This window comes from Hipposideros armiger, unplaced genomic scaffold (assembly GCF_001890085.2).
Source record: "Hipposideros armiger isolate ML-2016 unplaced genomic scaffold, ASM189008v1 scaffold_118, whole genome shotgun sequence".
In the NCBI taxonomy this organism is placed as follows: domain Eukaryota; kingdom Metazoa; phylum Chordata; class Mammalia; order Chiroptera; family Hipposideridae; genus Hipposideros; species Hipposideros armiger.
In genome coordinates, this window is record NW_017731468.1 from 1,643,644 (window position 1) to 1,659,445 (window position 15,802).

Sequence of the window (15,802 nt, forward strand, 5' to 3'; positions counted from 1 at the left end):
CGACCATATAACAAACTCTGTATTTTGAGTGGAAATGTTAGGGGGTCGTCTTATACGCCGAGTCGTCTTATACGCCGGCAAATACGGTATTTCATAGCGGCATCTTTTTTTTTTGAAGATTTTAGTGGGAAATTGGGGGAGGCGAACAGCATTGGGGAATCAGGGAAGGGGAACAGACAAGCTGCTGTCCTTCTGTTCTTCAGTCTAGTTGTGGAGGACGTTGCTTCATTGGCCCAAGTTGATATTATCATTGCGCTCTTCCCAGGTGAGGCAGATCGGTCGCCGGCCTCTGGACGGCCACTCACGGCACCCCACTGCAGCCTACGTCGTCGCCTCACAGCAACCCAGCTCCAGGTCAAAGTGTTGTTCACCATCTTAGCTGTAGAGGGTGCAGCATCACCTCTACATCCTCTGCTCATGTGGGATCCGAACCCTGGGCCCTGCTGCTCAGAGCTGGCGTCCCAAGCCAACTCCTAACCAACGCGCCACTCGGCCGGCCCGCAGCATCTTTGTGTGCAATGAATCTGTGAGATCAGTTGTGCCCGACAGAGGGTTAAGAGGAAAAATCACACTGTTTAGTGGGTTTGTTCTGGTGCCCATCAGCCACTTTGTCTCACAGTTGGTAAAAGGGGAATTCCAGCTGAGGAGCAGCTAATACCAGGGAGGCAGTGGAGTCAGGTCAGGCAGGTAACCAAGATCACCAGGATTATCTAATGTTAAACATTAGCGAAAGTACAGACGTGAAATAAATTAAAATGGAGCTATTCCCCTATTAAGTGGAAGCACAAATCAAAAGTAATTTCCTCTAACATGATGAGATGGAGTTTGTTACTGGCAGAATAGTTGTGTCCATAGCAGCGGCCATGGTCACTTGATGATTATCCTGCTGGTTCCCATGATTGTCCAAGTGGAGAGAGAGTTACGGCACACGTAAGAGACAAATGAAACATTTTGATGATTTTATTATTTAATCTTCAAAATTTTCTGCCATGAGACAGGAATGCATGATAGAAATGGCTCAACATCTTCACATGAAACACTTGGATTCATTTTCATTCACAAGTTTTTCTAAAAACATCTACAATTTCATAATCCCACCCACTTCCAACCATTATCACAGATTTAATTGACTGTTAAACAGTAGTTGCCAGCAATAGAGCTGGAACGCTTTCTGCGTATTAGTAGTGTCTTTTGAAACTACCACCCAAGAGTATCACGATTATAAATCTCATTGTACACAGCAACCCCACAGGTGACGGATGTCCCCACAAAACTCCCTGCTTATCATGGAGAGCTGCGTCCCCCAGGTACTTGAAGAAATGCTTTTTCTTAGAACTGCTTGTTCATCTCATCATATTGTTCTTGCAGGGACAGCACATGCTGACCTGATGACTTTGTCACCGCTGCTAACAGGCAGATATATATGCCTGATTCTGACTGATGCTCTCTGTAATTAGGTACAGAACGTACTGAAAAAAGATGAGTTGCTTGGAATCTATATCTCTTCTTTTGAAGAGAGCTACTTTGAGGTGTTTTTTTTTTGAACAGTTGTAAACAAAAGGAAAGAGATACACACGGACATATATCTATACACTTAGAGATATACACTGAGTATATTCAATGTGGCGTATATCTGCTTCTATAGATACACAGAGTAAGTAGCTACACTCACCCCTTCACACATACCCACACCCTTACGTACAGCATGTGAATATAAATGTTGTGAGTGTCCTTGGGAGTTTACTGGAGTTTGTATATTACCAAATGATGATGAAATACCTGATTTGTATTACTCCTGAGAAGATACTAGAAGGGAATGACAGTTCTGATGCACTTTGGAATGGCACAATCACGTAAACACTTGCATACATACTTAAGACTTCTGAACTCATCCAAAGTTGCTAAACATGATCTAACCAAAAAAAAAAAACAAACAAAAAAAACAAAAAAAGATATCAAAACAATGCAGCAAGTTAAAAAATAAATCAAAACGAAGTTTTTTTTATAATCCAAGTATAAACAAACATATAGGAAATGCATATTTGTAATTACTTTTAAAGTAGGAAACACATACTTAAAAAGAGTCATATGACAAAACTTAAAAGAAACAGCTATCCAATGCACAATAATACATGCATTGCCCAAAACAGCAGAGGATAGCCACATCAGAATTGCAAGGCTTATAGCAACTCCACCAGAGAAAAATTACCATATATAGCAAGTCTGTTAAGTACATAATCGATAAAAAGAAAAAAAGAAAAAAAAAATCACTGTGACTGTTATTCAGACTTCTGTAAAACAGAATTTGCAATTTGCTGAGTATCTTATCCTTCTGTAATTAATCTGTATAAAAATTACAACTAAGCCAATGAACTTCAAGCACCAATTCAATCATTTAAACTAACTGTATTTATATTTCTCCTATTATTGAGGGAAAAATTATGTTGAAGGCTAGGCTAAAATTAGCCAAGTAATTATTACAGTTTAGTTTTATAGGCATGCGGTTTTTGTCTTCCATCCACTTGAATGCCAAAACATTTAAAAATGTTCAGGCCAGCAAAGGAATCCTGGGAGGAATCCATTATTTCTGAGTATCTGTGGTTTAATATACATGAAAGCTCTTTAACAAACCACTGCTTTCTTAGTTTTAAGATAAAATAGATTTGCATTCAAGAAACAAAGATCCTGTTCGTCATTAGACTCATAAGAGGCAGCACCTATATAGCAGACTAACAAGCACATCTGGACACCTACTGGGAGTGGAGGAAAATGGATTATTCAAGAAGGCAACACCACTGCCCGTGGCAATACTGAAGTTTTTCTTAACAAAAAAATTTCTGAGACATTTGGGGTGGGAGGATCTCTCAGTAAGAGTATTTTTTTTTCCTTCTGATTTCTTTTTCTGCATCAGGAAAAAAGAGTAGCCCAGTCTGAGCCAGTAGATGAGTAACAGTGTTTGTGATGCCTCGGCTGTTCCTGAAGAAAACATGTTCAGATAACAGGGGGTTTGTTTTAAATCAATACAACTGCTGTTTTTGTTTCCAGTATTTACATGAGACCACTTACATACACAGTAATTTCTGAGACAATGTGTCAAGTCCTCCCTACTGTGCAGTTTGGTTAACCAACACACACTGCACTGAACCTGTAGGTCCACTGCCTTTGAGAGGCTGAAGGTAAGACTACTGAAGAAAGCAGATCCCATGGAAAACCAAACCTCCAATAGTGATTCTCTATCTCTGCCCGGCCTGTTACCTGAACTCCAGCATGAGACCACACGCACCGAGGTCCTGGTGTTAGGGCAGCGGTGCTGGGGCTTGCTGGTCCTCAGGGAGGGCGCTTCCCCCCTGCTGCTGCCTCGGCTCGCTGGGCCGCTTTTCATAGGCAGCCTCGCCCAGCTCTTCGCTGCCCCCTTCACTCTGCTCCTCACTGTGGTCTTTGCTGGGCTCCACAGTCTGTTCCAGGCTGTTCTCCAGAAGTGTAGGAGAGCTGCTTATTCTACTTTCTTCTTCAGCTGTCTCATTTAAGGGCTGCGAAGGCGGCGGTGTGGGAGTATCAGATCGTATGGCGCTTTCAGTGGAAGAGATGGGGGCTTTGGTGAGGGTAGTATCTGCTACAATCTCGTTTTGAGGCAAAGATAACTTTTCCACAAGTTTCCACTGAATGATGCTCATGTCTTTTCCACCAGTTGATATGAGGTGACTGTCACTATGAGTAAAACTGACATTGGTGACATGGCTGCTGTGGGCACTGTACTTGTGACTGGGAGCCTGTGTGAAATAAATCAGACAGGAACATTACACTCCTTCTTCACATGCCTGCTTATAGCCGCGGGTGACTAAGCAAGGGGGTCATTCAAATCAAAGCCACGAGTCATCAAACCTGAGGAATAAAGCTAGCAGTATTTCCTTTTAACACCTATTTGTATGGGAGAAACAAAACATAATTAGACATCTATACTTTCAGACTATATTTAAAAGAATAAAAATCTGTCTCTTCTGGATGTCAGGTTGGTGCACTTATAACTATTCTATTGGGATGGCCAGGGAAGAATTTACTAGGTTGGCCGGATTATAAGTCATTTAGGAAACAGTTCCATGAGTTTTATAATACTGATCATACGTATTGATCATATAATATAAATCATACATTTATAACATGGATCAACGAAGTATTTTAATATGCTTAGAAATTTAAAACTGCTAAAAAATAAAAATAAGCAAACGGACCATAAAAATGAAGAAAACATCATCAGCTGCCTTCTGTAGCACACTTCTTGCCCTTGATGAGGAAGAGGAGACAAGCAATACCGGCCTGGACGCCTACCGAGGGCCCTGTTCTCCCCTGTGTGTCGCGGCAGCACGGACAGTCATTAGTAACCCTACAGATATTTTCTTGCCATTGATACAAAATTATCCCCCAACAAAAGGCCCCACAAAGCTAGTTTTTGTGAAAGTGCTTTTTACCTTTGCTTTGGAGCAGGGGTACTGAAACAGATGGACTTTGCAAAAGTCATCTGCCACAGCTATGACCTTCCTATTGTGGGACCGCACGAGGGCATTGATGTCTGTCCCGTCGGAACCTTCTGGCCAGACACCTGTCATTCGGAGACACAGGGTGCAGAAAAGTTAGCCTGAAAAGGAGCACTGTGAGGCTACACAGGTTTATTAATTTTAGATACTTATTAATTTTCATGTGTTCAAACTCTTAGTTGCTAACATTCCTTATAAATTTTTTTAGTGGCTCAACAACTTCATTCAAATAAAGTTTTATCCAAAATCTAACATAATAAAATTAAACCAAAATAGCCTTAAGATGGAAAGTTTAATGACCCCAAAGTGCTCACTAGTAACCAGCAGGTGGTGCTAAAAATAATTTTAGTTTCAGTTTGACTCACCTGAACAATTAATTCTTCGTTTTTAAAGTCTCTAGTTGGAGGGGAAGGTCTCAGTTACTTGTATAGCAAAGTGCAGAAACAAAGCCATAGCACTAATTCTCTGAAGTGCACTCTGGGTAAGCTGTGTAAAATTGATACACTGTCACTGCTCTCTTTCAGACAGGCACTTCTAAGAAAACCTCATAGAGTTTTAATGGAAAAGCACAGGCCACCTACTAGTCTACTACCATGCTATCCCATAGAATTTTCCTGTAACTATTACATATGTCCAAAGAGAAGACACAGCAAATAGAATTATTCTGAATCATTATGAGGCACTGGTGATCATATTCAACATAATTAGCACAAAATTCTCTTAGACTAGATTAAAATTATGGTTGAAATGCTGGCCTCCTGTGGTTCAGTGCTATTGTAGAGAACAAATGCGTTTCTGATAAAATTTGCTAAAACAAAACACTTCTTAACTGAAATCTCTTAATAAATATTATACATTGTTTCATTAAAATAACTAGGTAAACTACCAGCTACTGGCTATTGCTTCACTTTCACCCAGAATAATGAAATTGTTTATGGACAAATTAGTTATTTTGATTTTCTTTCTAGCCTCGTAGGCTTCTCCATCTCTGTAGCAGTTGTATTTAGAACAGGTACCTATAATGGATTATTTTTTTTTAATGCACACAGCATAAAGAAATGTTCAGATCTATAATTAGGCTGGAGGAGAGAGGCCAGCTTTAGAGATATATTGATAAAAATGCTAATATTTTGGGTATTGCTTTAGGTATTGGTGCCACATCCATATCTATTATTCTAATTATAGACTATAACATCTCTTTAATTCTTTGCAAACAAGGCTTTATTATTTTAATTTTTCCATGTATCCTCTAACTTTTTCAGGATACCTACAGATTGGGAAAGGCTTAGAAAACTGTCACAGAGGACAGATTTCTAGAAATGTCCACAAGATTAGGAATGATCCCCAAATTTTATCTTTAAATAATTTCTACTAAAAATGCCTTTATGTTTTAACAAATGGCACAGGGACAACTGGACATTCACATGCAAAAGAATGACAACTGTTGACAAGAATGTGGAGAAATTGAACACTCTACACTTCAGGTGGGAATGTCAATGGAGCCACTTTGGAAAATCATCTGGCAGTTCCTCAAAAGGTTAAACACAGCGTTATCGTTTGACCCTGCAATTCCACTTGTAGGTATATGCCCAAGAGAAGTGAAAACATGCCTACACAAAAACTGACACATGCTTCTTCACAGCAGCATTATTTATAATAATAGCTGAAAAGTGGAACCAACTCAGGTGTCCATCAACTGATGGATGGATAAAAGAATGTGGTCTCTCCATACAATGGGATATTATTCAGCCATAAAATAAAGTACTGACACATGCTACCACATGGATGAACCTTGAAAACATGAAGTCAGTCTCAATGGATCACAAAGTATGATTCCGTTTATATGAACTATCCAGAACAGGCCAATCATTAGAGGAAGAAGGGAGATTAGTGGTTGCTAGGGAGTGGAGTTGGGGAATGACTGCTAATAGGTAAAGGGTTTCTTTTTGGGGTGATGAAAATATTCTAAAATTAGTGATGATAGTTACACAAATGTGAATATACAAAAACCATTAATTGTACACTTTAGGTGAATTATATGGTATGTGAATGTTAATAAAGCTAATTTTAAAATGCCTTTAGAAATTTAAAAGCTTCAGTTTTCACTTGGAGGGAAAAAAATGGAAAGGTTATCATGTAAATTCCTTTTAATTGTCTTCCACATTTATCAGGGGCCAAAAGTCTGCTGGATTCTGTAGAGAACAAACCTTGTATTGGTTCAGTCATAATACATTTAATTTCTCTGAATCTGGCATTAATAGTGATAACACTAAAGAATACATGTAGACTACTTTTAATTTAGGCAAGTAATTATATATAAAACCCCCAAACTGCCTTTCCCCATCGGGTGCCATGTACTTACCAAACACTTGAAAGCCTAGTACACAGGTGTATGTCGTCCAATCGATGTCCTTACACTCCGATCGATTCCTGATTAGTTTGCAGCCACTTGGAATGTCCCCTTTAAATTTAGAAACAGGAGGTATAATCATAATGCTTTTGTACAAATATATTTGAAAGTGCATCTTGATTCAGACTAGCCACGTTTACTTGTATTTATAATCTATACACTGAAAAACATTAAGACACATTTAAAAAGGAAAACAAAGTGTTTAACAGGGTTTATGGAGCTACAAATTGTTTCCCACTGAAGTTTTTTTTTAAGCATAAATGTCCATCCATTATACTTCTTCTTGCCTCCAGGAAAAGTTGTTAAATATAAAACCATTCAGAGCAGCATCGCTCTCCCTGAGTAATGTCTTATGACTGCATGTCTACATATATAAATTAACTCATCACTTTCTTGGAGAAGTGAAGCACATTTGAGACTCTCCTTCCGAAACAGCTCAGGGTAACACATGCGTTGGCAGGTCAGCGGGCAGCATGCTGCTCTGCACAATTCAGATTCCACACAGCCTGTTCGTTAGGGCCCCTGGCAAACACATCTCAGCCACATGTGATCTCTCATACTTACAGTACAATATTTCATAGTCTCCTGAATTAGACATTATATACTTGTTGTCTGGGGACCAGTCAAGGTGTGTGATATAGCTGGAATGTCCCTAGGAAACAACAGATCAGTATTAGAAAGCATTCAGAGTTTTGAGTAATAAATAGTTAAATAGTTAGCCAGTACTGTTATCTGAATAGGGCTCACAGCAGGTCTTTAGTTCTTTTTTGCTCTGTCTTGTTGGGAGCCAGAGATACAGGTATGTGAAGATGCCAGTGATACGTGAAAAGTTCCACAGAACTCTGGAACTAAAGACATCTCAGCACAGTGGAAACGGTAAGCATGTGGAACTCGGGAGTGTCCTGTTGGCCTCTCTACTGAGATGCCAGGAACAAGCACCTCCTACCTGTGTTAGAGACTTCCGAGAAAGACAGTCTTCTACACTTGTGCCTTGAAGGACACTGCAGTAGGTACCATACCTTAGGCCTTATTTCAAGTCACTGGTGTCCCTGGTTAGAATGACTTCATTTTTGAGAATGAAGGACTGGTTCCAGGTTGTTCAGAGTAGTTTTCCATGGTACACCCAGAGGCACGCATACAGTCACATGGGGGTCTAGAGACACTCCTATCGCCAAAGAATATTCTGGGAGAAAAGTCACCCAACACTGTACTCCTTCAGAACAGGTGGATCCAATATAATCATCTGACTCCTTAAAACATTCCTTAAACAGGAAGAAGTGATCTTCTGCTTAAGTTTTACTAACACTGGGAATAAAAAAACTACTAAATTTTATATATTTTGTTGGCTTCACATGTAAGCAGTTTGATGATTTCCAATAAACTAATTCAGATAAATCGCACAGGTCTTACTGGCTTACCAAAGTTGATGGAGACTCAAAATCACTTTCATCTCCTCTAGTCTGAGGTAAAACATATTTAATTTCTAATGTACCTTTTGAATTACTAACTTTCTACACAGGTGGTTTTATTTTTTAAGTTAATAAATTCAATGTACCGTAGGCATAGCTTTAATGATTTATACAAAGTATTCTAATTACTGTTACCCTCCTGAAGTCTAATGACCTGTCCTAAAGCCCTGCTGGAACTATGATCTTCCCCCACACTGCTGCATGGCAAATATACACATTTATACAGTTAAAGGAGTTTAAATTATGTGAATTTAGAATTGAAGCTTCCCGAAGTCACCAGAGATTAGATGTTATATTGGAAAACAGGTTGGGAATCACTTGCTAGGCACACAGGAGACCTACCAACCTAACGAGAAACCAAGTTTCAAAGCCAGAAAGATGCGTGTGGTGACTAGACATTTTCTGAATCTGGCAGAAGAGTGGGACTCACACAAATCCTTTTCATAGTACACGTGAATCTGAGGCCCGGCTCTGGCATCTGTAGAAGCCATGTGTCTAAGATAAGAAAATCTGTGCTATATGAAGGATTTAACCAGATTAATCATGGCAAAGTACAGTCTTCTAAGAAGTAGCCACCCTAATGTGGATATATTTAAAATTATTACCTGAACCTCCGTGAAAAGCCTTTAATAGCATTACTTAGATCATCAAAAGCATTGTACGTGTTCATAATACTCATGCAACTCACATCTGTGTTGGACACAGAACATATTAGAAGGTAAATCAATACAAAGTACTCTCAAAAGATTCTTCAGGAGGAAAAGTCCCTAAATATAGCAAAGACCTTGGGGAAATTGTCAATTCATACTGGAAAATGAACTGAATATTTTTTCCCTGGTATGGATTCCAATAAATAAGTAAAGAAAAAGTTAAATGCAACTGTTGGGGGTCTATCATGCTGCCTTCCCAGACACCACCTCAGAGAGCCCTTGGCCACCCAACTCCTAGGCCATGGAAGACACATGCGCAGCTTGGAGGGAAACAGCCTCAAATATCACCCCCAGGGCAGAGACACAGCTCGGAGCAAGATCTAGTATATCTCCTTGAAAAAATCCAGGAAAGTATTCTAAGCTGGCACTTTCATTACTTCCATTAAGTAGCGGAATGGTGTAACCACAATAATCATCACAAGTGACAGAGCTCAAAAATACTACTGAAATCAGAAATATTTTAGCCAAATCTTTATCAACTGCATGGAGGATCATTTTATGTTAGTGGTTGCAACACTGGCTGTGTTATTAAAATTAACCTAGGCATTTTTAAAAAAGTACCAAGGCCCAGAGTGAGGGCCTATTTTCCCTGGTAGGTGTGCAGGTGTCCCTTCACCGTCTAGGATATGCACAATCTAATGCAGCAGCAGCTGGCCACCTGTGGCTTCTGAGTCCTTGAAACGTGGCTAGTGCTCCCAGGGGACTGGACTGTATTTAATTTCATAAGCCAAGTTGGGGTTAGTAGCTGCAATGCTAGATAACGAAGGTATTGAACAGTTCATTTTATCTCTCCTGATTTCAAATACCTCTTTTTATTATCTAGTGTATTTCCACATGAGCAGATATCTGTTTCTGGACTCTCTTCTGTTCCATTTATCTATTTGCCTATCCCCAGCTAACTGTGATAATTTTGTGGTATGTTGAAAATTTTAGATGAACTTCAGAACCATTTTATCACGCTCACAGATACCACGCTGAAAACAAGAGTGCATCAAATTTAGAGAATAATTTGTAGAAAACAAATTGTTATCAAGTCTTTTCATCCGGAAACGCATTATGTCTGTTTTTTTGGTTCTTAGCTTGTCTTTCAGCCATATTTCACATAGCTTCCTGTGCTTTTCTGGCTAGGTTTATTTTCACAGCATCTCTGATTTTTGTTGCTATTGGGAATAGGATTTCTTTTTCCCATTACAGTTTTGATGTGCTTTTGCTGTTTGAGAGAAAGCGGATCTTTAGAGTGTAGATGCTAGCTGCCTATCTAACCCACATTCTCCCCTTTCGTTAAGTGCCCAGCTATGATACTACTTCCCAACATCTTTGGCAGCTTTGGTGGCAGAAGTCAGTGAGTGGGGCTTCCAGGAAAACTTCCAGAGAACTGACTTAGAAGGAGGGGGCCTTTTTCCCTTGCTCTGTTCCTTTCTTCCTGGAACTGCGAAGTGATGACTAGAGTTCCAGCAGCATCTTACTGAGGATGATGGAGCAGAAAGAAGGGAGGATCCTGAGTCCCTGACGACTTCTTTTAAATAAGAACACATCCCTCATTTGTTTAAGTCACCAGGTATAATTCCTTATATAATTCACAATATAATTCCTTCGTAGTAATACTGAAGTTGTAGAAATATTGACTCCTACTGCCTTATTGAAATACCGCATTCGTTTTATGGGTTATTTTCTTGGAGATTTATAGGTAGATAGTTAAAAGTCTTACTCTTCTTCTTTTTGATACATATTTTCAATTACCAAAATCCTGGCAAAAAGAACACTTGTTTCTATCAGCACTTCTTACCTATCCTAGCAGATTTTGCAATGCTTTTTATTTTTAGTACATCACTGCAACTTCAATACACTACATCTCCTAGGCTAACATATTTGAGTAGCCACGTTAAAAGGTACACAGGAATCTGAGCCAAACAGCCATTATGTTGCACTAAGGTGCATAATAAAATAATCAATCCTATGCAAATAGAATAGAACCTTTAGGTCAATCATAACACTTAAACTCTTTCAAGGAAAATATACAATTGTCCATAATTAGAAAATGATGTTGAACTTTCAGAGATTCATGTTGAAAATGCTGAAAAACACCCCTCGATACAACCCAGGGCTCATCTAGTTACTGAGAATAATGCTACTGCTGCCGCTAATAACACCTAACATTTACTGAGTACTTTCTATGTGTTGGGCATTAAGTGTAAGTACTTTACAGACATTATCAACTCGAAATCTCCCAACAGCCACTTAGGAGCAGAGAGATGAAGTAACTTCAGAAGTCACAACAAAGAATTGGCAGAGCTCAAACCCAGGTCAGATGATTCTGGACTAAGCACAGCATTTAAATCATGCTTATCTTTTACTCATTTCGGTAACAATAAAGATTAGCAGAAAGCAATTTAAGAATAGCATTTTAAAAAAAGGAATTTAGAAGTAATTTAGAAGTAAAGGACCTTTTCAAAAGATTTTCAAAATACAGGTAAAGCTGAGGTAAAAACCTCATAACACTCAACACTCAAAAGACAGGGATCTTTGAGAAAAATCAACCAGCAGTCTTCTAATTCTTTTTGGCTATAAAATCCTTCTGCCATATTAAATCTTACTTGAGAAGCCCAATATGTAAAGCAAATAAAATCTGGTCCATGCCAGCCCAGCCCAGCCTCACCCACAAATCCTAGGGCTTTTTAGAAAAGTTAAAAACAGCTTCTGAACCCAAAGACTTCTTAAACCATATTCTATAGCAGCAGTTTCAAAAATCAATGTGCTTACACAGTGAATATGATACAATCATGAACCCACAAATCCTACAATCTATCTAGTCAAACCATTTTTTAAAGTATTCACTAAAGACTAAGAAGATGGAAGTTCTCAGGGGAAGTAAAAGAAAGAAGGACGTTCTAAATTATATGACCTAATTAGGAGGAACAAATGCCACAGATCAGGCCAAGCAGGTTTGGAGGGAGATTTGGAGAACCTAAGGGCATCAAGCAGGCAGGGTGCTCCCAGGGGTGAACACGGGAAGTGAGAGGGCACACAGGCCACAGAAGAGGAAATGAAAGGCTGTCACGGATGAGCAGTCCGAGGGATGACTCCACAACTTCCCCTCTATCCCTCTGCCATCCCTGAGAGGTCAGGCTCATGAAGAGCCAAGTATTTCTTGGAAGGTCACTGGGGTTTCTTCAAAGAGATGGGCCAGGACCAGCCATGTATAGTAAACAAACCTGAGGTGTGTGTGTGAGGAGGTATCATTTGCCACACAGCAGCCAAGTACAAAAGCAGCTTCAGCAGTAAGTTATGTCCTATCATGCTTCTTAATATAGATTTTCAAGGCAGGCACATGTGAGCACTAATCTATAAGCAACAAATCCTGAGTCGTGCTCTTATTTTATCCTTATTGCTTTTATAGATAATGAGATTTATGCCTTTCTGCGGAATCTGTGATTGTCATACTGCTGTTTCACAAGCAACGTCTTAATGGCTCTAGTCCAGTGACATAATGAGTGACTAGACTAAAATACAGGCAGACATCCCAGGCTAGTTAATGTCCATGACAGAGAAAAAGTCTCCTTGTTGGGAGACAGCTATTTGCAGAAACAGGAGGCAAATAAAGCATCTTATTCTCCCCTTCTGTACTACTCCAAAATCAAGAAACTCTTTTAAAAGTTGGAATGTACTTATTTTGTACTGCACCTGTTTTTGCTTTGTTTCTAAGACGACAAAGATTATCTTAGAACTAAATGCAAGGGTTAGAAATGGGAGAGAGAAAAGGGAAGTAACAGGGTATGTGAAAAAAGATTAAGCCAAAATGCTCTCGGCTAGACTCTTCTAGCATACGCGGAAGTTTTCCAGGGTTCTAAGGACTGAACAGACAGGTCCAAATTTTAACTCAGTCTGTATTACCTTTGGAGAATATTTAGTTTTTACCTGTACTTATACTATAAGGTAATTGTATTAATTGAGATTGGCTTCATTAGAGGGGTTAGAACATAAAACAAAGGATTGTGATAAATGAGCTCCTGCCTCACTTATTCATCAAATGAAAAGTTGACCAGATAATGCTCTCTTCTGCCATTTATATGCTAAAAATTTTGATTCTAAATGAGATCAGTCTTAACATTTTTAAAGACACTTAGACAAGGGAATATACAACATATTTCCAAATTTAGAGTTTATGCTAAGTTTTTTTAAACACTGAAGTTTAAGTAGGTAAGGATCAACCTTAGGAAGACTATGAAAGATACCTGGGGTCAGAAAATGGAAATAATTTTCTGTGAATGGAAGATGAAGTTTTGTATGTTTATGGAAACTACAATGGATGTTCCCCCAAACCTCTGAGAGTTAAAACTTTAGAATTAACATAAAATAAATCAATGCAGAAAAGGCAAAGAAGAGTCGTAATAACTCCAAGGCCAGCAAGTCTAGAGTACAACCTGATTGCACGTATCAATCTATCCAAAATTCGAGATGGGGTGGGAGGTACGGTGGTCTGCAAAGAAAAAGGAGCCACAGAGGCAAATGTGGGTAGCACCCACGTAATGTCCAGGGCAGAGGGACCTGAACCAACACCAGCTCCAGTGGCAGCTCTAGCCCTACTGTGCATGCAGGCGCCAAGCTTGCGTACTTTGATTAGACTCTGGTTTCACATGCACTTTTTTTTTTTTTTTTTGCCTGAAGGGAAGTACTGGCTAGAGGATGCTCATGTCCTGTCCCTTTGGCACGTATATATTTTATTTTAAATGAATAAACTGGCATTCTGAGTATGAGCTGGTTTCCTGAGGCTTGCTTATAGAGGGAAAACTGAGTTGACCAGAGAAGACTAGGATTCAGTCCCCTGTCAGTTACAGCTCTTGCTGCAAACTCGCATTTTATAAACCAGCGTTGGAGAACTTGGATGATGTAAGACCATCTCTCTAAAAATGGATCTTGTCTTGTTTCCTAGCTTATGAGACTGCAACCAAGGCCTTGGCCTGTTATGACCATGCTGCTGATTAGCCCGCTGCCCTCTACCAAGAAGTGCTCCTTCGTGTGCTTGGGTACCAGTCATGTTCTATACTGACATTTCCACAGAAAGTAATACCGGGAAGAGGGACAGGCTCCAGCTGCCTGGTTACAATGCATTTATTAGCAAGACATTTTCTAAAGTTCTAAATATTTTTCTGTAGCAACGGTGATCACTTAAATACTGACTAGTAACAGGAAAATACTGGAAATAAAACAGAAAACAGCATTTGTACCTGGAACTCTGAAAACAGTTTCAGTTGCCATATTTTAACAAAGACCTAATCTTCACAACAATCCTATAAAGTAGGAACTATTATAATCTCCAATTTTAAGATAATAATTAAGATTCAGAGAAGTTAATTAACTTGCCTAAAATCGCAAATTAGTAAGTGGCAGAGCCAGCATTAGCCCAGTTTTGTCTGTCCTATATCATAGCAGACAACAGATAAAAGCAGTTAATATGAAACTCTAGGACCAGCTGGTGGAAGGAGACAGCAAGGAGAAGTGACAGCTGGAAGCAAAGCACAAAACAGAAGATAATTAGAAAAGCAGAGTAACTGAGCCTTCCACTAGAGCCTCAAACAGTACTTACTATAAACTAACAGTTTCTAGGGATATCTCAAAATAATACTTTCAAATGCTCGTCAGATAAAAGTTGCCTAATTGGAGAAGGCCAAGTTTCATGCAATTGATAAACTTGCCATTTCTCAACACCTACAAGATCATTCTCATTATCCAGGGCCACACATTGCTGTTTCTCTTCTGAATCGGTTGTACTATAAGGGCACAGTCCAATAATACACATATTGAAAAATCTGAGGCATTACCATACATTAGAAAGTTTGCTCTACTGAGAGAACAGGGTTCTGCCACTATGTCAGAATGTGACCACGGACAAGTCATTTATTTTCTCTGAAATACAGTCTCTTCATCTGTAAAATGAGGGCTGAGCTCAATGTGTGCTACCTGTAAACTTTATGATCCCACAACATTAACTTATATTTGAGATACTCTGTTTATTAAGACATAGACTTTTTAAAACAGGTTGAAGTAAGGGCCAGCCGAGTGGCTCAGTTGGGTAAGTGTTTGCTTAAGAGCACGAGCTGAGCTGCCAACAGGTGGCAGGATGGCTCAGCTGGTGAGAGCACGTGCTCCTAATGACAAGACTGCCTGTTCGATGGTGGGTTATGCCCACCTGCGGCTGAGACTGAACTCCACACCTTGAGCTGAGCTGCCACCCGGATGGCTCAGTGGATAGAGCATGCGCTCTTAACAGCAAGGTTGCCGGTTCGACTCCCGCATGAAAAATAAAATGAATAAAATAAAAAGTAAAAAAGGCTGAGGTGAGAAATAAGAAAAATTTGGTGCCTAGTAGGGTAAACTTCAGGAATCTAAAAATTCCTTTCCATGGAACATTTCATTTAATCCTGTTGTGCAATGAGGTGTTATTATTCCATATCACAAGTATTAAAATAATAAATCAACTAAAAGATGGGATTACATAAATTAATGGACAATTTATAATGTTGTGTCAAGGTAAACAAAAATATTTTGGAGAATTCTACAACTTTGAGGTTGCTTGCAGACCAGTTTATAAGCTGGTTTTAGCACGTGGTACAAAATACGCAAAACAAGTCAAGTAAATAAGTCTCTTCTTCAAATAGTAAATGGCCCGGGTTTGGGTTATGT

General features: G+C 39.3%; 1 protein-coding gene across 7 annotated transcripts in view; it reads right to left on the reverse strand.

The window, feature by feature from the left end:
* Window positions 1–935: 935 nt before the first annotated feature.
* EML4 (EMAP like 4) overlaps window positions 936–15,802 on the reverse strand; it is a 143,616-nt gene continuing 128,749 nt past the window's right edge. For all 7 annotated transcript variants that reach the window (XM_019647946.1, XM_019647943.1, XM_019647942.1 and 4 more), the window contains 4 exons: window positions 7,507–7,594; window positions 6,895–6,993; window positions 4,467–4,597; window positions 936–3,770 (listed from right to left, as the gene is read on the reverse strand). In XM_019647946.1, the coding sequence (XP_019503491.1) occupies window positions 3,297–3,770; window positions 4,467–4,597; window positions 6,895–6,993; window positions 7,507–7,594 (792 nt within the window). In that variant the 3' untranslated portion in view covers window positions 936–3,296. The remainder of the gene's footprint in view (window positions 3,771–4,466; window positions 4,598–6,894; window positions 6,994–7,506; window positions 7,595–15,802) is intronic.